Here is a 25,574-nt window from a genome sequence, read left to right as displayed (position 1 = left end):
TTCTGCCTTCAGTTGGAGGATATGTGGTTCGAAGGCTCTTGTACCGAAGTCATTTCGCAAACCAAGGCGGAGCCTCGTTATACCTCTCGTCGGTGATCGAATGTGTTGAGCGTTCAGAACACGCATGTTTTTGTTTACGGTTTCTTTCCATTTAACGTAGTTAAACCGAGCAGACATGCGAAAGCGTGTTTAGCCTGGTTAACTCATTGTTTAGCTTTGCTGGGTCATCGGCACGTCTGGCGACGATATTAGTTCGATAGTAGTATTAGTTCATGAAGACGTCGACATGCAATGCACAGCGCTAGAGTGCTGCAGTTTAAGACGAGGCGTGACCACTCCAACAGAGGACAACAACAACAACGACAACATCATCGAGGCGTGATGGGCTGCCGACATCGTGAATCTCTTGTTTGTACTAAAGACCACTTCAGCAGAATGATTGTTCATTTAAAGGAATTGTATGCCCATACTGAACTTGAACCAGAGTGGCAACTATTGCTAGTGCTTTGCTCGTCATTGCCCTCTTTACAGTGCGTCGTTACTTCGGTGTGTCGTATTATGATGTAGTAGTGATGTGCCCTGTGTCGCGTCTTTTCTCGTGCTTGGCTGTTTAGGTGTGTCGTATTCCGCATTGTTGATTTGCGATTGTTTTCTTCATGGTTCGTACATGTACAGTCTTGGTCAAAAGTCTTGAGGCCAAATGCTTTTCGCTTCAGCTGCATAATAGAGCCATTACGGCACTATTAAAGACCGAATGACGCTGAAATGATAGCAGAAGGCTTCTTCGTGCGGTAGAGATTAGGGGTGTGCGAGTATTCGAAATTTTCGAATATAATTCGAATATTATATTTTTAGTCTTCGTATTCGATTCGAAATCCAGGTATTCGTGTCGTTTCGATTATTCGACCCGACGCGAATATTCGTATCTAGCCGAATATTCTATTGCGAGCACCGGCGTTCATTTCGGTCAGCAAGTCCTATCGACAGAGGCATAACAACATGGCGGCGCCCAGAGCAATGCGTAACCATGGAGGAAAAAAAACTGATGAGGGAGCGTCCGGCGACAACCTTGAAGCCTAGTCTAAACAAGTAAAGATATAGCAAAAAAAAAGAGAGTGTGTCCCCCCGTGATCGCACCACGCGATAGCGTGCGGTAAAGTCTAGCCCCGCTGCGCGCGCGCATGCGCCGATTAGCGCGGCAGACTAACTGTAGATCAACTTCCTTGCTGTAGACGCCCGCGCCGCGGGTCGCGCATACGCGCGCACTAAAACATACCGGAATCAAACATAAAGGACCGGCTGGGAGAGCGAAAAACTGAGGGAGAAAACGACTTCAAAACACTCGGCTTGCGAACGCTGGCAGCGTGACGTCATGCTCCCTCCTTAGTTTTTTTTCCTCCATGTGCGTAACGTTGGGCCATGCAGTAGCTGACTGTGCTGGTGCAGCTTCTTTGTGGCTATACCTGCGAAGCTTGTATAGTCAGAGCTCTGCACGAAATAACTCGCAATACGTGCCAGTTCAGTGCCAATTGAGAGGGAATTTTCTGTGGCTGGAGAAGTCGTTTCAGCTAAAGGGAACTACTTCTGCCTGACCATGTGGAGCAGCCGATATTCCTTCACGACAACCTTTTATGTTCATCCAAGCAACGCGCTTTTGTGCTTATGACACGCTAGCCTTAATCAATGCTGTGTACTAGCCATCTTTGATATTTCCACTCTACTCATAATAATGTCCGAGACTTCGATACTTTTTGTGCAGTCACACACACCTTTTGTGTTAATTTCATCACTGATAGTTGAACTGCGGTGTTCTTGGGTGCTCAAATAAATGTTTTGTGGTGGTCAAATGCGTCTGTCCTCGATTATTCGATATGCGATTCAATATTTGGAACCAAATACTCGTATTCGATTCGTATTCGAAACATTTGATATTCGCACACCCCTAGTAGAGATGCTTCCTGCTTGACCTGTGTTTTGAATGATCCGCTACACGGAGGCTTCTTGGAACATTCATTTCGCTGCAGCTGGACGCTGTGGCCTTAAGAATTTTGACCAAGACTTACATCGAACATTGCTTCACTGTATTAAATACTATGTTAAAAAAAAAGCGGCTGTAGCGCAGTGCTCTCGCGCACACGCCAGCGAAGCTGATCTGTTCGAGCCGCCGTGGGTTCAAGGTCAATTCAAGGTCAGGCTTCAGCGGTGAAACGGCTTTGGTCGAGAAGTAGAGCTTTCGCTCTAGAAAATGAAAGGTCGCACGTTTTTGTACACAGCGATTCGTCTTTCCGACGACACGGCTTGCAAAACGTGTCCTAGGTGCGGGGTAGCTATACCGAGAATATATAATAGGCGTTGTTTTCGTTTCCTCACGGAGGAGGCATTACGTTGTCGCCGCGAACATTCCACTTCTGGTGGGGAACTTCCATTCGCGATCGAACGCCTTCGAAACAGATGTCGTCAGCGACGGGTCCGCGGGCTGCATGCGCGCTGGCGACAGTTCGCGGGAAAAAAAACTATAGGAGCGACAACAACATCATCATTCAATTTCTCCTACTTCTGGGCTTGGTTTTACTTTTTCGAGCGCTTACGCAGAATGACAGAACGAGCAAGGAGAAAGACGGAACACGACGAAACGGAACACGTCGCTGCTTGCGTGTATAGTGTATCAGGCCGGTTAAAGCTAACTTGACGTCGCGTTACTCTGCATGAGCGCATGGACCGCGCACTGCAGCGCTCTGCTCTTTCTTCTTCGGCCTGAAAAAAAAAATGCAAGGGATTAAAGACAGTATGCATGAAGAGCACCAGCGCTTTTGGAATGTGGTCTTCCGACATCTTCGTCTTTCGTGTGTTACGTTACGTGCGGTGGTTCATTCATCTTGCTCACTGCATTCGCTTGAAGGTGTTCAATGAAATTGGGAAATCGATATAGGATGATGAACCTGAACCGATCCCTGCATAGCTTAGTACCGTCTCGGAGAAATAGAAACGCTTGAAAAAATTGTGTTACACACTGTTGTCTCGTATCAGTGCTTCTTCTCTTTGTTATTGCCATAGCAGGTATGCTCTGGGTGGATGTACAAACGATGGCTGAGCGGGCTGATTAGGTTAGGTTAGTTTATAAAGAAAAGGAACTGCAGTAATTGTTTCTTTCTAGGTGGACACCTGAATCACGCACTGAAGGAAGGAATGAAAAGAGGGATATAGCGGGAGATCGATTAAGATCGTGACCAGTAAGCTGATAGTGCATATTGCATCCAATGTGAAGTATTAATACTATTATGCTACGCCGCTACTATATCATAGTTTCGAGAGCAAACAGTTCTTGCTGTGTACTGTTTGTCGAACTCGAAAGAAATTTTTTTTTTGGTAAAGGAAATGGCGCAGTGTCTGTCTCATATATATCGATGGACACATGAACCGCTCCGTAATAGAAGAGATAGAAGAGAGACTGAGAGAAGAAGGAGAGAAAGAGGTGCCGCAGTGGAGGGCTCCGGAGTAATTTCGACTACCTGGGGATCTTTAAAATGCACCGACATCGCACAGAAGTGCAGGCGAGCATTTGCAGCGCGGCGAATTGAACGAACGTGCGATTATTTTTCCATTTAATTAGAATCGTCCTTCTCAGAACCCCATCCAGGACACATACTTGCATGGATGCACTATAATGGAGGCAGGGTGCGAGAAACCAAAGAGAAGTACTAGCTGTAATCAAGCAGTTCATAGGCTTTTTCATGTGCCAAAACAACGCTGTTGTCCATGAGAACGCGTAGTGGAGGGCTGTGCGGTAATTCCATTTACCCTGGGTCAGCACACACACACGAAAGCTTTGTTTAAGGGAAGATTTTGCATTTTCGCTGGCATTTTCTCCATTCTTTTCTTTTTTTTTTTCAATAATCTAAAAGGCTGGACGTGGTCCGAAATCACGAACCAGCCGATGAAGACCACAAGCATGCCAAAATATCGAGGATTTTCGCGGCGTTCTTGAACACCCACTCTTGAGGACTGCCGCACGGCCGCCAGTGACGCCGTGCACTCCTGAAAATAGCCTCGACAGCTGCGGCCGTTATCGGTGCCCATCCGTAGATTTGCTTAGAGCGAGCGGCGTCGCGGAAACGAAACACGCGGCGTTCTTGCTTTCAGCAGGTCAGCGAACCCTCTCCTAAAGTTGGCGTGAACAGCGGAATATCGGCCTCAGTATTTGCACGTGTCCATGCAAAGCTGCCATTGTCAGGGGCACTTGGTTTGCATCCACCGTTGACTATATGTATATACACTGTTGTTACGGGGTGGTGTGGTAGTGCACATTCAACTGTGTGTGTGTGTGTGTGTGTGTGTGTGTGTGTGTGTGTGTGTGTGTGTGTGTGTGTGTGTGTGTGTGCGTGTGCGTGTGCGTGTGCGTGTGTGTGTGTGTGTGTGTGTGTGTGTGTGTGTGTGTGTGTGTGTGTGTGTGTCATGCGCGCAACCCGGTGGGCAGGTTGTGACGGCGTCACAAGGTCACGTGGCTGCTCTCGAGCAATCATGAATTTAATCGCCACCTGCCGTTCTGTGATGACGATAATGGTCACCTGGCCTCTCTCGACCAATCAACGAACTTCGTGACACCGTATACATGGGTTGGGGTTTGATGTGACGACAGACAACTGTAATGAAATCGCATTGAAACCAAAATACAGGTCAGTGGCCGATTTCGCTAGTAAAATGCGTGCGTATACGCACCGATTTTCGGAAGCGTACTCCAGGCGCTGCGCTGCACCGCGCCATTGACTTCAATTGACTTCGGTAAGGATGTTGCGAGTTTGTATCGACTGATGGGAAGACTTTGAAATCCGATTTACTGAACGATGAATGCTTGTTTTGCGACAGGACAAACATCAACATAGCCAGAAGGAGGGGCCAGACACCGCGGGAATTTCGAATGTTCGGTATGCATCCGCTTTGATTTTCCACGGCCGTCACAAACGGTTGATGTGGGCTCAGGAAGCATTTTATCGGCCATATTTTGCAGCAAGGTGGAAGAAGGCCACGGTGATCACCATGCTCGCGCCGAATCTCTCGGAAGTCTCTAGTTTTCTTAAATTTTCAAGTTTAAAATATCCCCGTTCAGTTACGCGGTGCTCGGCACTGGCGACCAACAGAAGGCACTACTCATGTCCACTGGTTCGAATCTTCGCAAGCTCCTGCTCGGCTGCGAGCAGGGCTGGTCACGTGATCACGGACTCACTGAAGCCACGTTGCAGCGGGACACATACAATAGCTCTCGCTGTATAAGAGATCTAGGCGCCGCTGCTGATTAAAATTCCTATACCACTCGGGGTTCTTCAAGCGCGCATATCGCACAGCTCACGGCAGTGTATTTTTTGGCGTTTCGCCTGCATTAAAATGCGGCCGCATACGCTTCGCATAAATCCGCATAAAACGAGAACTGCGTGCGTAGTTCGGCCGCCGCCGTCTCCAGCCTTGCCCCGTGCTTGCCGCGCAAATCTCGAATGCGCGCCGCTCCTCCGTGGCAGCTTTCGTTCGCCGCGGCTGCGAGCATCGGTTTCGTTGCGAAAAGGAACGGCGCCGACCCCGGCGGCCGAAGCGTCTCGGAAGCGCAGCTGCGCCCGTGGCACGAATCCTCCGCCGCCGCTGCTGCTGCAGCGAAGGGCGCTTATTTTCTTTCTTCGCATCTCTCTTCCTTCCTCTCGTTCCGGCACGGCACTATCCTCCCACCTTCTGTTTCTCTCCTTCGCTGCGCATTTATCCGGGTGTCTGAGTTCTCTCTCTACGGCTCTTTTGTTTGTTGTTTTTTTTTGTCCATTTCTCGTACCTCTCGCGGTGGAGTAGAGTACGTTCCTCTCGCCCGTCTGTATTTCACGATCCGCCCAAGGCGGTGTTGTTGAACAAGTGCGGGGCTCGTTGTTTTCGTCTTTGTTTGTTCTCCCTCTCTGTGTCTAGCATAACTGTCTCGTTCGGAGAGTGCATTCGCGATGCCCGAATGCCTTCCGCGCCGCGGAACATCTGCGAAGAGCGCCTTCAGCCGTGAACGCGTTTCTGTAGACGTAGACTATAGATTTCCGCATGGAGACCGCTTCATATTCGTATATGTTCATGTAGAGAGCGTCGTCGCTGCCGGCGCCTTGTCGGAGTGTATGCGTCCTTTCTTCGCGGTTTTGTTCTTCCTCGCTGCGTATGCCGTATATTCGTTGGCGTAAAATGTGTTCCAGCGTCGTCGTTCTTTTTGGATATATGCGAGCGTCCGTGTTGTGCACCGTGCGCGCGTGCGCTGGAGCCTGTCGCGGTTGAACGGCGCTTCTGTGGATACGCATCCTTTGCGAAAGACGCTTATGCGTGCGCAGGGTGGGGAAAAAACAAGTAAACATGTAGGCGCGCACAAATCCAGCAGAGCACGCATTCGGAGACGGTGACGACGAGTTCTCAGTTTTGGTTCTCAGGCGCTGTCTGTCGCTTTTCTAGTCTCGAAACTTCTCCTTGCTAGTGGCGCGAACTTCTTGGTCATGTCGCTGAACGTTACTATTGTTTGCATCCTTTTTCCTCCGTTCACCCCATAGAGTTTCTTACTATTACCTAGAGGAAAAGCTGGCGGCGCTGCACTTCATCCACCATGGACGCTCAAAGCATCATGGGGCGGTGAGCTACTTGTTGCGGAACAGTCGTAGTTTTTCGGGAACACGGAGTGGCACTACTAAGATTTTTCATTCCGAAAACGCTGTTCGTGTGTGCGCAGACGACTTTCGCGCGAATGCAGAGTGTACAAACAAAGTAGTGAAAACGCGACGACATACGACGCCAATAAAAGGTTTCACTTTTCCGAAATGCCATTAAAAAACCTCTTATAGTATCTAAGCAACAACATCTTTTTTGAAAACATATTTACTTTTAAAAGTGCGCCTGTTAAGTACGAAATATTAGTTTTTATAGTGTTCATTACTAGGCCAATAGGAGAGCGAGTCGTCTCTTATTTTGGGCAAACTTTGCACTTAAATGCTTTTCTGCTCGTTTGTTGCAATCATTAGACAAGATTTTCAATGTTAGGACGTTTGTAGCTATCAAACAGCTTTATTTTTCTATTATTTTTTGGCCAAAAGTTGCAGTTCCGCAACAAGTAGCTCACCGCCCCATGATGCTTTGAGCGCCCATAGTGGCTGAAGTGGTCTCGAGGGGTCGCCATGCAAACTCCCATAGACGGACTGCCAGCTTTCCCTCTAGGTAATAGTAAGAAACTCTGTGGTTCACCCCTCCCCCCGCCATTTTCTTTCCGTTTCAGATGCGCGCTCTTTATTTTTTTATTTCTTCTTTACAACGATACTATACTATCGTAATCACGGTAATCACGGCATCTACTCGTATATACGCTGGTTCCTCGCTGCCCCGCTAGGATGCGCTGGTAGTGGGTGAGCCCACGCGACCCCGTGTTCCCGCTAACTGTGATTAAGACAGTAGATTGCTACCGTGAATTGACGTCTTCTCGCAGTCACCTTACCTCCTGGGAGCCGGGGGCAGCTTTCGTTACACCCTAGAGCTCTTTTTCTGTCGCTGTTATACCTCCACGGCCTTTCTCGTCTGGTATAGCCTCCCTCATTGATTCTTTACACGGTCTAAATCCGTTGCATAATCTATATAATCTATCGCTTTGTTCCTCCTTGTCTCGCTCAGCTGTCTTCTCCTTTCCCGCCGCGACATAGTTTAGGGGCCCACCGTTCGGCGCCGCACTTGGGGTACTTACCCGAGGCCGTTTTTTCTTCCTTATATTTCTCACAAAACGACAGCAGCTGCTGGTACTACTATATACCACATCTGCTTATAACTACTGTTACTATTACAACTGTTACTACTTTCTCTACTACTTCTTCATTTGCTGACAACTGGATATGTGGCCCAGACGCACCTTATTCATGAAGCATGAAGCGTAAGTCGGACAGGGAACACGCTCGAGAATGTGACAGCCGCGGTCACGTGGTACAGGTCTTCGTGTGATGGGGCGCACTTACAAGGGTCGCGGGATGTGGGGCTGCGACTAGTTGTTTCGATTACCCGTAAAATGATTGCTAGCATGGTGTTAGGGGAAGCAACACGTTTCATGGCACAAATGCAGAAAAGGGGCATGGATTGCCGGTGCAGATAACGTCGGACCTTTCGACAGGGGCGCCGCGCGGCTCATTCTGGCGCTAAACACCCTCCACGCACATATCTCCGACTCGCATGCCCCGTCAGAAGCTTGCCGCGCGGTGACGCCCCGAAGTTGACATTTCGAAAGGGGCGCGGAGCCGTTCACGCCTCCTTGGCCGCAGAAACAGCTGCGATATGCCGGCATGCCATTCATAGCGAGGTTTTTCCCCAAGCTCTAGTGACAGCAACGCCCTCTGCCACTACTTACTACGCTCCCACACTGAATCACCGGCACCCACGTACGCCGTGCTTTTTTTTTTTTTTCGCATTTCCTTCTCGCTTCGGTTTATATATCAAAAACAGATATGCCGTAATCAACGATATACAGTACGCACCCGGTGCATAGAATTGCACTGAAGCAGAGGGATAGGTTGGGCATGCTGGTACTGGTTCATCTTGATTGAAGGTAAAGGCGCTCGTCGGGTGTTCCTTCATGTTTCTCGCCTTCTTCTGCGCTGTCCTTCAATGAAGATGAGACATAGAATTGCATTCGACACTTCGTGCTGTATTGGACGACATTCAATTTCATCTTTTAAATAGTACAGCCCGCGGGCTGTATACCGTATTATACGCTATGCTCGCCAAACCAAGTCTTTTCCAGCGTGCGAATGCCACCACGCGCCCAACCGCCGTGCGTGTCGGTCGAAAACCACGGAAAGAAACTGCGAACCGAATCATCGCAGATGTCGCCGGCTCAAACTGCGCTCAATTCCCTGCAACATCGCCGAACAGTGGCACGGTGAGACGAAGAAGAAAACGGGGCCAAGGCGCGTTGTTTCGCTTCTTCGCCAAACTGCGCGCAATCTGCCGCCGGCTGACGCGGCAGTGAGGAGCGCAGTAGAGGCCGAGCGTCGAGTCGGAGCAGAGCGTGAGGTGTAGTGTGTACCTCTTTTTCTTTGGCGAGGGAGAAGCAGCGGCTTCTTTCCAACGCCGAAGGAGCAGGGTGGAGGGGACGGGGCGGGGGGGGGGGGGGGGATAGTGCTCGGTCAAGCGTGCAAAGGCCACCGCGGCGGGGCGGAGCGCGGAACGGGAGGGGGCACGCGACTTCTGAACCGGTGAAGGAGTGCGCCACCGTTCCGGCTGCGCAACGCCGCGCGTGCTGGATCGCCGACTGCTGATGCAGCAGCAGGAGCAGCGCAAGGTGAAGGAGACTCCACAGTGGGCGCGCGCGGCACGCTCCCGTACGCACGGCCGAGCACGGAGCAGGTGTAGTTGTCCGCGGCAGGGCGCACTTGCACTCGGGGGGGAGGGGGGGGGGGAGGGGAGGGGGGGGGGGGGTCGGTGCTGGAGAAGGGGGAGAGTGGGTGCACGAACCAAGAAACAGGCTGCAGTCGGATACAACTCAAGAACGAAGCGCCTTTTCCCTGACAAAGGGACTCCCCTTCCAGACAATGGCGTCGGCTGATTCTTATGGGTCCGCTACCGTGACAATGGAGGGAGTGGCAGATAAAAGAGAATAGTAGAATAGTCCCCCCCCCCCCTCCCGCATTGTCACGCTAGAGGATCATGAGAATCGGCCGACGCCATTGGCTGGAAGGGGAGTCCTTTGACGGGGAAAAGCCGCTTCGTTCTTGAGTTGTATCGGACTGTAGAGCCCTTGCAAAAAAGAAAAGAAAAGTAGGTCCTTGAAAAAAATTACGGGCGAGTTTTGCCCCTGCAAGATAATCGGTCCCGCGAAAAATTAACACCTGAGAAAGATTTTTACACTGAAAGAACACTTTTGGGGATAAGACTTTTTTTCGGCCTCGTAAACAGACTTTTCACGAGCTGTAAAAAAAAAAACAAACGTTGGCAGTAATTCATTTTCTGTTGGCCTGTAAACGATTACGCTGCCTTATCTTATGGATGCCTTCGCTCCTGTTCGCGATGAAATCCAAGGATTTTTGTTTTCCGGGCGACAGCGCGCCTAGGACATGCGACTGGGGCGCGGATGACACGCGCACCATTTCGCTATACAGTGCGAAAGTCAGTTTGCCGATTGAAGTACATTTAACTGGAGTATAACTAGTGCGCGCTCAGATCTCAATAAACGAGCTGTTCTGCACGGCGGCATTTGGTGCTCGGCAGCAGAATGCCTTGGCCAGGTAACGCACGTCTCCAGGTGCACATCTGAAAGCAGCTTAACTGATCTCTCGACCTATCTAATATTGCTCCGAAACACGAAGTCCGATGCGATTAGCTTGAACACGCGAGGGCCGTCGACCATTATAAGTTCTTGGAAACGAGAGGTCGGTCAGAGACGGGTACGATCCGAAGCACTAAAGGCGTTACACACTGTCCACGGAGTCAGCTGAGAGCAATATATAAAGCGTTCTCGAAAGAGACGTCTAGTTAGGAGCACGCTGTCTCATCATGCCAATCAATCATCCTGGCTGTTCAGAGGCTTTAAAGGCCTGCCATAAAAATGCGGTCATAGGGAGCGACATTAGTCCGAGCTTATGTCGGGAGAAGAGACACTGACGGTGGGATTAACGTCGGAGTGCGCTTCGTCAAAGCGTGCCGTCAGTACAAAAGATGTCCAGAACAGGAGTGTACAACCGAAACCATGTTCCGACCGAGTGGCGCTTGCATTTTTCTTGCCCCCGCCGCCCTTTTCTGCGTAATAATCGCAGGGCACGAAAGCCTTTTTACCTGTGCTGCGTCACGTGGAAGCATCGACATGAGGGCTCTGTTTGGAAAGCGGCCTGTCTCTTTGGCCGGAGTCGCCCACAAAGCAGCGTGCCCTGAATGATGCCATATCATTCGGACGCATCGAAGGTCAGATGTCGAGTACCTTTGTTAAACGTCGAGTAGCGGTCCTCTGCTGGCTCTAAAATGTCAACAAGGACCCTCTTCGAAGACTTACGAGCCGACGCTGCGTGGAAGATGTTGCTTTAAAATAGGCTGCGGTTTTTGTTTTAAAATGCGAACAAACGGTTGCACGATAGAAGGGACAACCGTGTAGCGGCAGAATACGCATGAAATGACGGTCGGTAGGGCCTCGTGAGACCTTTCGCATTTTCGAAGTAGAACAATGCGCTCGTCGACCAAAAGAAGATGTCGTGCCGAATTTCGTGCAATGCAGGTAAAGTTGTTGGCAAGGGACAACGCGGCTATGTTTATATTCGCCTTAGTTCAAAAGTGCGAACTGAAGAGATCTAACCTACTGGGCGCAAATCAAACGCCAACCTAACGAAATTCAAGAGAGCGAGGAAATGTTTTCACAGGCTCGGAAACTTCGAGAGCTCGTGGAGGGCTGTAGAATTTACTGCGGCGGTGAAGCGCCCGTTTGTTCGCTGAACTTTGAATCCCTCCCAACTTCCTCTTCCATTAACTATATAGATCACTGAGCCATCCCATTTTCAGTAAAGGGTTTCAGTCAATCATTCAAAGCCCAGCATATCGAAAAACTGGCTATGCGATACCTAAAGGCGTTCTGAATGCTTCGGTATTTATCAGCGCGTTTGTGAGAGGCACTTCGCGAATTGTTTCAGAGAAGCAGCTCAAAAGAAGTGTTTGAGAAGTATACTTTGCACCACCTCGCTGCCGACCGCGCTTGGCTCAAGGGGGGATTAAATGGCGCATCCGCGCAACAACAGCCCGCGTGCATAAATTCTTTCACCTCTCGGTTGGGCAGGTCCGGTTGCCTCTCGGTTAGACTTCCCGTTTAGACACAATTCCGTTTTCTAAGCATTCTTCCAATGAGGCGCCGTGCATTCACCAGGAACGTGCGAATGGTTAATTCTGCGCAAGCTAAGTTCGAAATAAAACCGAATGGTTTCTACTTCCATACAGTGGTATTTCTAGGGACCATATAGCTATATCAACCAGAAGGCGGCACCTCGCGCGTCAGTAGCCGATGGAAAGCTGCTACCTTCCCGCTCGCGCCATCCTGCGCGCGTAGTAGCGTGCGGTATTACTGCACGCAGCCTGCATGCGCCGCAGCGCACGCGGCGGTGGTGGCGCGTGACAGCGGGCTTGTTACACGCACGAGCCCGAAACGCAATTATGAGCGGCGGACGCCCCCGGAAGGAGACCCCGGCGGTGCAACTCCCTCCCCCTCCTCCTAGCCCCCAACGCACTACTTCACTCCGGTCGGCTGGCGGTGTTCCTCTGGCCGGGTGCCGTGACGGTGAGGGACCTCCGCCGGAGAAAAGGTCCAGGGCGTGGCTCGCCCGTTGTGCGCCGCCGGGGCAGCGGACCGCGGGCGCTCCGTGAGACGGGTTCACCACGCCTGGCTAGCCTGCGGCAGCGAACTTGCGAGTTGCAGGACGGGAGTGACATTATAAATAGGCATCGGGCAGGTGCGAAGCGTGAACGCGACATGTGGCCCGAGGAGAGACATAACATTGCGGATCGTGTTCAACAATCTCGGTGGTGACGGCTCAGGTTGTTGCGACTGTGCTCAACTTTTTTGGTGGCGGGTTCGATTCCCGGCCTCTTCGGCCGCATTTCGCCGTCGAACTTACGTAGTTCTATAGAGCGATGGCGACAAAATGGAGGCGGCGTATGTCTTCCGGGAAGACGTGGTGCGCGGTGTAAAATTTTATCTCGTTTCTCCAAATTCCCAACAGCGAAGATATTGCGGACAGTTCCTGGCGGCGGCGTTGGAGCCTCGTTCTTTATTCTGGAGGGAAGGCGTACTATACGGAAACGCAGTCCAGTCTGCATCAACGAGAGTGGAAAACAAACAAGCCAATAAACGAAAAAAAAGGTATATAAAGTAACAAAGCAAAAAAAGGCGAAAGGTTGGAGGATTAGAGAGCGAAGTCGAGCGCCGAATAAATTTATGCGGTGCCGCGCGTTTGTTCTTACGTTCCCGGCCGACCGAAAAAAACACACGACTCGCCCATTTTCGCTCCACCGTTTCGCTCTCTGTTTCTTTTTTTTTTTTTTTTAGGCGCTGTCGTCGTCTTCCTGCGCCGCTGCCGGAGCCACGGCGGCGGCGCAACGTCCAAGGGCGCGCGCTGTCGCTCGCTGCTAAAATGACAGCCCCGGCGATGTTTAAAGCGAGCGAGCGCGCTTTTTTCCTGACCCCCGCACGCGCCCGTCTCTTGTGTCGGCTCAGAAACATCCGCTTCCAGGAATCTTCTCCAAAGCGAGGGCAGCCCTCGCTGCAGTTTTACCCGGAAGATGCGCCGCTCGTCGCGATGGGGCTTCCACATAGCGGGGACGCATAGTGTACGCACGCCTACAGGCCGCCGCGTAGTGTAATCAGGGCTTGTCGCTGAAGTATGACGCATGTCGCGGACGGCGTTGTACTGCGGGTACCGAAGGGAGCTAGCTAGCTAGCTTTTCTTTCTTTCTTTCTTTCTTTCTTTCTTTCTTTCTTTCTTTCTTTCTTTCTTTCTTTCTTTCTTTCTTTCTTTCTTTCTTTCTTTCTTTCTTTCTTTCTTTCTTTCTTTCTCTCCACGTTGACAGCGCGACGTTATACCCACTTCTGTGAAAGGACGCCCGTGGTCTGGTATTATCCGGGGGTCTTCAGGTCCGCATGCCTCGTGAGTGCATGTTGCAGCAGCTGCTGCCGCTGTTACCCGGCTTTTGTAATAATATCACTCCTCGCGCGAGCGACGACCCCTCAACACCGGTCGTTATGAATGGCCATCTTACCTTTTCTCTCTCTCTCTTTCCATCTCATTCTTCGGAGAATCGCCCCCGTATCTTTTGTTTCTGTTCCGCACCTTGAACCGTGCTTGCCTCTTGGCCGTACTCTTCAAGGAAGTACGCTTAGAGCGGGATGGATAGCGGGCAGTGCGGAAAGAGAGGAGGGGGGGGGGGGGGGGGGTTGTAGCCTGCTTTGGTTTCTCTGCCACGGAGGGAGGCGGCTGAGTTGGGGTTGGAGAGGCCGAGAGGGGAATATGAACGGGAAGAGGTCGGACACGAACGGTCTCTCCGTCAGCGCTTGGAGAACCTTGCGGAAGTTTTGTAAATAGTTTCGCGAAGAAAAAACGGCGCGGCGCGCGCTTCGTTCGCGCTTTATACATTTCTGGGTTAGGCACGTGTGAAGGCGGGGCTTTTCGCAACTATGCGCGGTGCGCCAGGTTCGATGCTGGACTTCCTCTTTTGTTTTCCGTAGTCTTTGTTTCGTTTCTCGGGCGCGTTTTCTCTTAAAAGCGCATTTCTCGCGCGCCATCTGCGCAGCCGTTATTCCCGTTGCGCGGGCGCGCTTTTTGGGAGGTAAATACCCTCTTCCGAGAAACGCGCGGGTTCCTGGAAGATGCATGACGACAAGATATCGCAGGGAGGAAAAGAAGGAATAAGAGCGGCAAAAGAAAGAATGAGAGAAAAGGAAAGAATATGAAAGAACGGGTCTGGCGGCGCGGAGGCCCGGTGGGCGTTCTATTCTCGGATTTACGTATACGTATAGCGCTCGCGCACCGGCAGCCGTGCATCTGGCGGGGTGGACGCACTTGCGATGGAAACAGCGTTGGGTGGCGGAAGGGAGGGAAGGAGGAGGAGAGGGGGGGGATGGGGGTTGGTGCATGGGTGGGGTCCGAAGCCCCGACCGGACGAGAGCCCCTTGGCGGAAAGCTTTCGCGGGATTAGGGCAGGAACCGCGGAGCGCTGAGTTGCGAAACCACCACCCCACCACCCTCATACACCCACGCAAGCGCGGATTGCGCCGTGTTTCGCCGCCAGGGTCCGTCTGAGTGGCGACAGCGGCTCTCTGATCCGCTTGTTGACCGGAGTGTTTCTTTTACGCTGATGACTGTATGGGAGACTTTCATTCTCCGTGGTTCGTTTGTCTTTTTTCTCTTCTTTTCAAGCGAAGCCTTTCTGCGTCGCAGTCAAAACCTAAGCTGCAACCGACTGCACGCAATCAGAAGCCGAGTTTGTGAGGCAACTGACTCTGGAGTTGGTAGACAAGTGGGCTTTATCTTATCGTCGTCTGTCGCATTCCGACCGTTCGCAATTGTTCCTTGCGCCATTTCTTGCAATCGCCGAACAGCTGGTGCAGCTATAGTTTTCATTTCGCGGCGCAATATTCAGCGAAAATGTTACTGGAGTTCACAACGTGCTGGTGGTTACAACACGCAGTTTTAAGTCGGACCTTTGACTGACGCTGAATGGCTTTTGCGTAACTATCCTATGTCACGCTGTTTACGCAGTTGAATCCCTACTGTTTGAACTGAAAAAGGTCCGAAAATATGTTCAAGGGCGGAGTTCGGGAGCCCGATTAATGCACGCGGTTCTGGCGGTAGGAAGGCAGCAGTTCTTATAAAACGGGAGTTCGAATTAAGCGGATTTGAAAGATTCTACCGCATGTACTTTGTCTGTACCACAAAAGCGCTGTTGAGTGCGGAGAGAGAGTGATAAGAGGGAAAACCAATGAAGAAAACACTTGATAGTGCCTGTAAAGCTCGAGGCTACGCACAGGAGGGGTGTAGAAAACAGCCCATTAGTGTGTCAACACCTCGCCGCGATTACCAGCAGAGTTCAGCGGAAAGGGAACAAAGGAAGGAATGCGGCACGGGACGACTGAGACATCTGGCGGTCAAGGGCGCGGCTAACGCAACGGGGGGCTTCCACGAAGGGAGACGGGAAGGGGGCGGTCCCGCAATTCGGCGGCAGGGACGCGCCATATGTAAGCTACCCCGTAGGAGCCGCCGTGCCGCCTGGTAAGAACAACTGATGAACGGCCGGACGAGGCGCCCGCCTGTCGGAGTGATGTCTGTGATGGTCGCGTGCGGCATGGTCGCGGGGGCCGGGAACAAAAGGGCGCACACTTAATGGGGTCCTGGTGGATGCTCCCGCAACGGGAGAAGGGACACCGCGACACTTCGGGGAGCCGAGGGGTCTCGAAGACGTAAACAAGTCGTAAATTTAAGGATGTCACGGACAACCGCGCGACGGAATGCCAGCGGCAGCTGAGAACCCATGGGTTGCCAATACTTGGAAACGATGACCGCACGTGCTTGCAGAAACAGGCGATGCCGTGGGAACGACTCGGCGCACTTGTATTTGTTTTCGCTTGATTTCAGGAGGGGAGAGAGTTTGGACAACACTGCAGAAGTTGAGGGCGGGGCATGTAATCCCGTGTACCAATCGGGTTGTGCTCGCTTCCGGGAATGTGGTTTGATTTTAGTAACTCTTGATGCTCCTTTTTCAGTATATGTTTTAGGGAGAGGGTTACAGACATTCTCAAAGCTAGAGAGAGCGAGCTACAAGTACGGTAGCCAATGGCGTAAAGAGTTAGCCGCGATTGGTTAGTGCTGGTTTTGCCGGGATTGGTCAGTGTTGATTGCGGGCCACGCCTCGCAGTGTTTAAAACCCGGGCACTGTAGCCCGAAAGGTCGTTCTTGGCTAGGGTTTGAGCTAATACCAAATCTCGGCTATGTATGCCGAGCTAGCCAGTTCCATGTTTTGTTTCATCCCACCTTGCTGTAAATATTGTATGTATATAAACTTCAGTTAACCTCTTGTCTTTTGATCAAGTATCGCTGTCTAAATTCTCTCAACACCGTCTCTGACCCGGGGCCCACCTTGTGGGCAATTGCACCAGTCTCCGTAAGAAGAACGAACCAGCCACATTCGGCAACATCATCGGCATTAACAACATAAAGAAAGAATTTTCACTGTGCCCTCTAATGCAGTTGTTCATTGAGGGGGAATTGTGTACAAATTTTGGCACTCCTTAACTCCTCGCCTCCTGTAGTCGCCTACTTAAACTGGCCGTGGCAATGGCGCTCAGGTGCTGAGCCCAAGGTGGCGGGATCGAATCCCGCCGGTGACGGACGTATTTCGGTTGAAGCGAAATGCTAAACACGCTCATGGGCTGTGCGATGTCTGTGCGCGTTCAAGAACCCCGCGTGGCCGAAATGAATCTGGGGCCCTCGCGTATGGCGTCTCTCATAGCCCATGTGCAACTTAGGGACGTTAAAGCCCGCATACCATACCACCTTACCGGCCATGGCGTTGCTACAGAACTGACGTTTTTATCAGCGTGCACCTGAGGAGGAGCCGTTTCAACGCCTGCGCGGATCTCCAGAAGCGTTCCACGCTTTTAATGAAAACAGAAAAAAAAATGGGGGGGGGGGGGGGCGGTAGAACGGTTGCTACTTTTATCCGGCAGCTGTTACCCGAAGCACGTCTTCGGCGCGAAACGCTTGCGCATCCCACGCATCCACTTGCATACTTCCAGTGACAGCTCGCGTGCGCGGCCCCCTGTCATCGCCTCTCCGGAACGCCAGTGCATCGGGAAGCAGGTGCGGAGGCGGCTCGGTGCGCGTTCTCCCGAAATCAACTCGGGAGCCCAGCGGATCGACGGTGTGATTGCCTCTCCTCCGCTCGTTCTCCTCGACGCCGTCCGTGCCGCGGCGTTCGTTTTTCGTTTCTTGGCAGAATCTCGCGTCGCTGCGGCTTCGGTTTTTCCGCCGCCGGGTCGCGACGCGCGTGTGACCTAAACCCACATGCAAGGGGAGCGGGATGAGCGAAGAGCGGGGCACGCCGCGGTGACAGCAGCAGCGCCCTCACCCGCGCGACCCCTGTCGGGGGGCACACGGTGTCGAAGGAGGCGTTGACGGATGATCGCGCTGAACGGCACCGCCGCGAGGTGGTGTCTCGGCGCGCATTCGATATACACGCGCCGCTCAGGGAGGATGCCCTGCTGCGCGGACCCGATAACGGTGTGTGCTATGTATGTGTTTATGTGGGTGACCTAGGTCGCGCTACTACAACCCCCCCCCCCCCCCCTCCCTTTTGCTCCACGTTCTACCCAGGGAGAGGCGCCATAGCCTTGGTCCTATTTTCTTTTGTGCATGTTGACCCCGCACACGTATAGGCACCTCCCCCCCCCACACACACACACACACATACACACGTGCAGTACTTATTCCCTGGGCGCTGCACGCGACGACTTGTATCCAAGTAAAGAATTTCGTGGTTTTTGGTTGTTACCTGTCGCTGCTCGTCGAAGATGGCGACGTGCTGCTGCCCGCTATGTTCGCCATCCCGATGCTCACAGAAAGTACGCAAAATGGTGCATGTGCTCACTAGGGAGGGGGGTCTTTTTGGAGTTAACTACGGTGCTGTAACCGATTAGTCCCTGAAAGAGCAACCATTAATCTCTTCGCGACTAGCTGCCAAGGGGCAGTAACTACGAGCGGGAGCATGCAACAGTGCCCAGCCCGTCCGATGGCGTTACTTCTGGCGCGAGGCTGCGCATAATATCGGGACAAAAACGTTCTTCGTTGAATGTTACCAGTGTCCGCATTGAAATAATAATAAAAAAAGATGTACCCTAGGGACCACAAGCGGCTCATGTTCCCCCGTGTCTCTGCTGTGTTTATAAAGGACGCGAGGGACGCAGAACTGGGTCAGCTTCGTGGAGCGTTTGCGATGTGTGTGTGTGTTAGAGAGAGAGAGTGAGAACGCATTCATAACGCATCAAGGGCATACGCTCCTGTCGCATGGCTCATTAGGTCGGCTGCTTTGCGAAGCACCGATTTCCACCAACTTCGGGGTGATTTTCGCCGTCAGGCAGGAACGCCTAGAAAGCCGCCCCTGAGTGATCGAGAATATTTTGAGCGTGTGGCATAAGCCCAAATGCTAGGCTAGCATAGTTTATGAAGATGAATGGCACGTCGTCTAGGGGTGTGTGTGTGTCTGGTCTCTTTTTTTTTTTCCCCGAACCGGGCGCAGATTTCGTACGGAACGTTTGAATAATGTTTCAGCTTGTAGTTGAGGCCGCACGAAGTTTGAGCCAACATTCTTCAAATCTCTGCACCGTTTTCTCATTATCCTCTGATCCTGAAAGAGCGAGAAAATATGGAATATGCAGGATCGTTGTTGTTTTATTCGCGCAGTTAGTAGTACATATGAAAACAAAAGCTGAAAAAGACGGGTTTTGCGCCGCCGGTAGCTTCTCAACGTGAAGGTGCTGTACTGTCAAAAGTAGTTCAGTAGTGTCACTAACAAAGGTCCTTTTTGAGGGAGCACCGCGGCGGGCGATTCCCAGTTTGGTGTCGTGTTGTGGCACATCGCGCATAACATTGATCATGGCAGGGGTGAAACAGTGCTAAAGCCAGCGGTGTTCTGTACACGAATCGGTAGTCGGAAATGCATGGAAGGTAATCATGGCGTTCAACTATAGGCTCCGAAGTACAGCCTGTATGGAACGGGAGTCGGAATGTCAAAGCTTCCGGTACGGGAGAGCCTAACATGGTTGGCTGACCCAGCTAGTGACATGTAATCACTACAGCTATAACTAGGAGATAATTTTAGCCGCCGCGGTGGCTCAATGGTGCTCAGCTGCTGACCCGAAAGACGCGGGTTAGATACCGGCCGCGGCGGTCGAATTTCGTTGGAGGCGAAATTCTAGAGGCCCGCGTACTTTGCGATGTCAGTGCACGTTGAAGAACCCCAGGTGGTCGAAATTTCCGGAGCCCTTCTCTACGGCGTCCCTCATAGCCTGAGTCGCTTTGGCACGTTAAACCCCATAAACCAAACCAATCAGCCGCGTCCGGTGCAAGACAGGAACAGTGAGAGGCCATTGGAAGCTGATTCAACTCAGAAGTTGCTGATGATGATGGCGACGGCATTGATGGTGATGGTAATGAATAGCCCGGTAGACAGGCGCCGGGCAGTCACGATACGCGTTTCTGTGTGATAATTCTGTTTTATTAAAAAGTCCTGGTACACGCAATGCACATTAACAACCCAGGAGGACCAGGCAAAACGTGTCGTGAGGCACTTGATGAAGGCCTATCTGGAGGCCTTGTCGTGAGCCTATATAGATCGCTCCGGACCACGTGTTCCTCGCTCTAGGCCTTGGCCAGCTTGGATGCGATGTTGGCAGGGGGCTTCCCGCTTCCCCAGCGCGCGGCCAAGGGCAGGAACACGGGCCACGGCTGGAACCTGTCCGACGAGAGGTACGCCTTGATGGGCTCCAGCTGACGGAAGCGTTCCACGTACGCCTTCAGGTTGTCGTGCTTGTCCAGGCAGCCGGGCTTGAAGAGCGAGAACTGGTCCAGCAACTCGTACAGCATGAAGTCCACGTGGGTGATCTGGTCGCCTGCCAGCCAGCGGAGATCGCCCAGTGCCCGCGACAGCTGCTCCACCTGTCCGGGCAGGGCCTCGGCGAAGTTCCACCTGACGGACTCGAAGTAGTCCTCCCAGCAGTAGTATATCAGACTCCACCTGCGGGCGACGTCGTGCGGGCTATATTATTCGGGACTCGCATGAAGAAGTAATGGAGTGATTCGCGTTTGGCTTGCTGACAGAAAGAGGAGATTTAAAAGAAAAGGCGGGAACAGGGGCGTACACACATGGCACCCTCGTTTATACTGGATGAGGAGAAATGGAAGCGACACTAAAAAGGGAGATGGATTGGTGACGTAATGTCCTTTCCAAATGTTCGCACGCCACCAGGGTTGCTTCTCGTCTTTTGCAGTGCGACTCGTGTAGCAACCCCTGTGATGGAAACCTCAGGAATGTGAGGAGGGTATTTCGTTTGCACTCCTTAAGAGGTCTTAAGTGCCAGGGGCTCAACTATATAGACCTCTGTAGCTCGGTCTTTAACGTCAACTCCGGTGGTCCACGCAGGAACTATTGAAGAGGACATTGCGTGATTATGCCATTGCATGTTTGTTGTCCTCGTTACCGCTTAACTGCCGACCTTTATTCACCGCACTGGCATGAGGTTTACTAATGGCCAGCGGGACACTAGGCAAATTTAGGGTATTTATTGCTCGAGTTCGCCTTTAGCTAATTGTGGCCTTGATCTCAGCAATGAATGAGCGCGGTGTTTAAAAGGGAAAGCGAACTTTTCTTCTTTACGAGATTCGTGCGGAGTTTTTAGGCATACCAATAGTTTGCACCAGGTTGGTTTTAAAGCACCCCCACTTTCTTTCCGCCACGTGGATCGTATGGCTCACCTGAGCTCGTTCAGCTGCGACTCGAGCATATCTACGCGAGCCGCCTCGACGGGCTTCGAGTCCGGCACGACAAGTCCGTGCTTGCGCGCCAGGTACCGCATGATGGCCAGGCTCTGGACCATCTTGGTCTCTCCGTCGACAAGGTATGGCAAGTTGGGAAAGGCAAATCCCTGCGCGGCCAGCGCCTTCTTCTCTTGGAGCCACACGGCCTTGCTCTCCTGCGGGGTGGGCTTGTCCAGCCAAGGGTACGTCTTGTACTCGTACGGCACGCCCACGTACTCGAGCATGTACCGGATGGGCTCCACGATGCCACGGATGTCGGCCCAGTAGCCCAGGACGGCTTTCTCGGGCTTGGCGCCCTTCTGGTCCTTGCCAGGGGACATGGCACTTTTCGGTCCTGTGTTCGGCTTGCTGTTGCTCTGCGATAAGAGGGGAATAAGCAGAAGAATAAGAATGGGGTTGAACGCATAGGGCAGGTTCTCTCAGATCATCAATGGCAGGTCACCAGTATCTCTCACGAGAAGCGTTGCGGTGAACGCGTGTTCGATTCCGGCCGCGGCGATCTAATTTCGATGGGAGCCCTTCACTACGGGGTCCCCACAGCCTTGGTCGCTTTGTGACGTTAAACCTCCATAAACCAATCTCAAGAAAAAGTATGCAACTGCTGTATCGGGCCGGTACTAACATATATGGGGCAGAAACGTGGCGGCTAAAGAAGAGGGTTCAGCTTAAGATGAGGACAACGCTGCGAGCTGTGGAAAGAAAAATGATAAGTGCAACGATAAGAGACCGCGAGCGGGCAGAGTGTGTGAAAAAACAAACGCGGGTTAATGACGTCCTAGTCGAAAGCATGAGTAAGAAATGGGCTTGGGCAGGGCATGTAATGCGAAGGCAAGATAACCGATGGTCCTTAACGCTAACGGACTGGATACCAATAGAATGCAAGCGTAGCAGGGGGGGGGGGCACTAACTTTGGTGGGCGGATGAGATTAAGAAGTTCTCGGGGATTATGGTCGCTGCAGCTGGCACAGGACAAGGTTAATTGGAGAGATATGGGAGAGGCCTTTATCCTGTAGTAGACGTAGTCAGACTGATGATGATGATGATGGTACGCGGCCGTCTTGTTCCTCCTTTCTTGCTGGAGCCGTGAATTGAATTGCTTGAAATTTTTTTTTCTCGTAGAACATTCAACATACACTGGCGCTGAAGGACCCCACTGAAAGCCGCACCAACAGCTTGGCACAATCCACTACCTGGCATAGGCTTACAGAGCGAAAGCTAGCGTATACGAAGAGTCGCACGCACTGCACATGCTTGCGGGGTAAGAAAAAATAAATAAACCACCGGAAAATAAAGAAAAGCACGTAGTAGATATATCAGCCCACAGACGCCCGCGACAACCAGCACTTATCGCTCAAGTGCTTCGGCTGCACGAGTGGCTGAGGACGGTGCGACATGGGCGTCCGGCCAAAGATAGTCGTTCACACAGTGTTCTATGCTTGCGTATGCACGGGCTTGCAAGGAAACCGTTTCCAGCGATAGGGCTTCCGCTCTGCTCGTGCGCGAAGTGCACAAAGTTGCGCAGTGCACGACGTCCTTATAGCCTTTGGACAGCTGAGTGAAGTAGACGCTCATTTCTTTTATGCGAAGCATACTACTTTAGCTACCACTTCAGCCCTTCACCGTGGTTATGCGCCTCCAAATCACGTGATACATGACGTCACACCACGTGACACGATGACGTCACGACAGTAGAGAAACGGGGGCCCACCTCGCGCCGTCGCTGTGGTTGTGCGCCTCCAAATCACGTGATACATGACGTCACACCACGTGACACGATGACGTCACGACAGTGGAGAAACGGGGGCCCACCTCGCGCCGTCGCTGTGGTTGTGCGCCTCCAAATTACGCGACACGATGATGCTTCGCATTCTCCAGGCTTAACCAAGTTAAGCCTCAGCCATTTTTTTTTTCTCTTTTTTTCTTCACCAAAACGTTCTCGTGATCGTAAAGGTGTCGGGTACGCGGCTGCCGGTCTCGCAGTGACATTCGAACAGATGAGAGCAAAATGAGCAATTTGCTTCGTATCTCGTGTATTTCCCACTGTTTTGGAGTTCTGGTGTGGACTGGGCATGGCAACCGGCTTTAGGAAGTGCCCCGACATTGGCCCAATATTGGCAATGTATTGGCAAATGGTGGTCCTTCAACGGACCAGAGTGAAACCATCCATTTCCAATACTGGGCCCATTACATGTGCTGCTTGGGTGGCAGGTAGAAGCAGGATGAAGAGCGAACCATGCCGCGGGGAGCAAGCTTAAACGGCGCTAGCTACTCCCAGAAAATTACAAATAAGCAGTTAACGGACGGGACGGAAATAGCTAACAGCGGTGAACTTGACGGAATTGGTTGCCCAGTGGCCTTTCTGTATACCGGGTGTTTCTTTTTATTTTTTTTCGAATCTGTACAAATTTTTCTTCCGGAAAGCCGTGAAAGATAAGACAGTGCGTTCTGGACATGCGGATTGTCCGGCACGACGAACGTTGTGTTTAGTTCATGATGGTGATGATGATGGATTTTAATGGCGCAAGGTCATCTGTGGCTAAAGACCATCATGGCACAGGGTGTTTTCGTCTTCTCAAGGTGGGGTCAACTACCCATTTTCCCAAGCATTTTACCCCCTAACCAAGCCGAGCACCAGACCAGGGGAATGCTTGTACCCGTTGTATCACCGGTGGGTACCCGGGGGCAGTGGGGATGGAACCCCGCACCTCCGGCATGCGAAGTAGGTATAGTTCAATACAATTAGCTCCTATTAACACATTAACCTTTAAGGTTTGGTTCTAGGGCGCAATATTATAATGAGAAGTTGGGGTACTTTAACATCGCATATGCGAACCCTGCTTTTAAAATGTCCAAATTGGCACTGTGGTTCGAGATGTCACGTGGAGTTTTGAACGCGAAACGACCAGGCACTAAAAGGGAGACGCGACATGCGCTGGGAAGCCCCTCTTCAAGCCGGGGAACTCTCCATGACGAATAAAAGCACGTGCACATTCGAAGTCAACAACGGTTTAGCCTAACTTCTGAAAGCCGAGCTCAAAATGGGGTGGCTACGCGCGCAATTCACTTGCGAAATCTTTCGGTTCTGGTGACACCGATTTCTCTAGTGCTCTGCAGTGCCTGTATGCCTCCACCCGCACTCATACACCAATGCGTTAAGTGAGGAGTCAGTAAGCAAGATTAATAACAGTAACGGAATCGGTCATCCTCTCCATTCATGCATCCCTGGAAGTCTTCCTACAGGATAGAAAGCTTGGGCTAGAGTCTTCCTACCCCTCTTGGCGCAGTGGTGCAGCGCCAAGGCGATGCGCCACTGCCCTTCTATATGGCTGCTGCTGCCATCGGGGAGACTTGAGTTGGGCTGCGACCTATAGGTTGGCCTTCCCGAGCTGCCTCTCATGATTAAATGACCTGCCGCCTGACACTGACAGACGCACGCACGCACACACTTACCCACGCACTTACGCACGCGTGCACGCACGCACCGCTAATTGCTGGGAATGACCACTACAATTGTTAGCGCACTGAAAGAACAAGATACAGGTGCGGCGCGCTTCTCGATGCTTGGTATCTAATGCATTGAAACTGCGTGCGCGACACTCTTTGGGACATTTGTCTCTCATCCTTCCCGGTTTTCTTTTTTTTCTCTGGCACCCGGTATGTACGAAACGGCAAACATCACTCACCGCTAGTTGGCCGTCTTCGGGACAAACCCGCTCGCTTTCCGCTTCGAGGCTAACGTGACTTTCTCCGAAGAAGCCTTTCCCTCCGCAGCCGCCCGCGCGTCGCTACCGCGGTCACACCTTCGGTTGTGCAGCCGATCTCACTGCTCGCCGCTGCTACCCGTTTGTCTCGCAGCGGCGGGAAGCCGAGCGATGTGCTATCTGCGCGTGTCGCGTTCTTCGAGAAGCGCCCTTTCTTCTCGGAAGCGATGATATGTGCACGAAGAGCTGCCTCCTTCCTCGCTTTCTATTGGAGGCCGACGCGTCTTGCCCGGCTGGCTTCGCGTTGTACGTTCAAGGTCGACGGGCATGCAGGCAGTCCGGCTCGATGTCGCAAGCGTTTCACGTCTCTGGAATGCTCTGGCAGGCGCTCGCTTCCTCCGCACCCATTTTTTGCGAGACGGATGGAGGGTATTACTGTCACGGCGTCAATTGGCGCTGCGTGCGTGCGTGCGTGCGTGCGTGTGTGTGTGTGTGTGCGTGTGTGTGTGTGTGTGTGTGTGTGTGTGTGTGTGTGTGTGTGTGTGTGTGTGTGTGTGTGTGTGTGTGTGTGTGTGTGTGTGTGTGTGTTTATTTTGTTTTGCGCCTACGTTTGTGCCTGCGCATATTTCCATCTGAGTGGTTGTTTTGGACGAGAATGTATGTGGACACGGGCTAGCTCGCCTGACGTCAAGGGCACCTTCGAACTGCGCGAAAAAGGGAGAATGTCGGGTGTCCGCCCGCTTTGTTCTGCCGTCCGTGCGCTGTTTGAAGATCAGCCTTGATGCGT

The 25,574-nt window shown here is 52.1% G+C and overlaps 2 protein-coding genes across 2 annotated transcripts in view; one reads left to right on the top strand and one right to left on the bottom strand.

Annotated features, from left to right (window-relative positions):
• The window catches only part of LOC149364585 (uncharacterized), a 283,458-nt gene that overhangs the window by 30,557 nt on the left and 227,327 nt on the right, over positions 1-25,574 (top strand). The gene's annotated exons all lie outside the window — the stretch shown is intronic.
• LOC149364586 (glutathione S-transferase Mu 1-like) lies at positions 19,747-25,010 on the bottom strand. The gene is made up of 3 exons (XM_089570148.1): positions 24,770-25,010; positions 21,024-21,442; positions 19,747-20,286 (listed from the first exon to the last, which is right to left on the bottom strand). Exons 2-3 carry the CDS (start codon positions 21,404-21,406, stop codon positions 19,911-19,913), a joined length of 759 nt encoding a protein of 252 aa, XP_089426274.1. The 5' UTR covers positions 21,407-21,442; positions 24,770-25,010; the 3' UTR covers positions 19,747-19,910.

This window comes from Amblyomma mixtum, chromosome 2, assembly GCF_055824585.1.
Source record: "Amblyomma mixtum isolate Tamu chromosome 2, ASM5582458v1, whole genome shotgun sequence".
Classification (NCBI taxonomy): domain Eukaryota; kingdom Metazoa; phylum Arthropoda; class Arachnida; order Ixodida; family Ixodidae; genus Amblyomma; species Amblyomma mixtum.
This window is presented reverse-complemented; position numbering and strand designations above follow the sequence as displayed.

Bases quoted from the DNA above. Each gene is read 5' to 3' on its own strand.
- LOC149364586 (XM_089570148.1), bottom strand. From the start codon at position 21,406: ATGTCCCCTGGCAAGGACCAGAAGGGCGCCAAGCCCGAGAAAGCCGTC. The intron at 20,287-21,023 runs GTGAGCCATACG...CGTCGCCCGCAG, and splicing joins TCGCAGCTGAACGAGCTCAG to GTGGAGTCTGATATACTACT.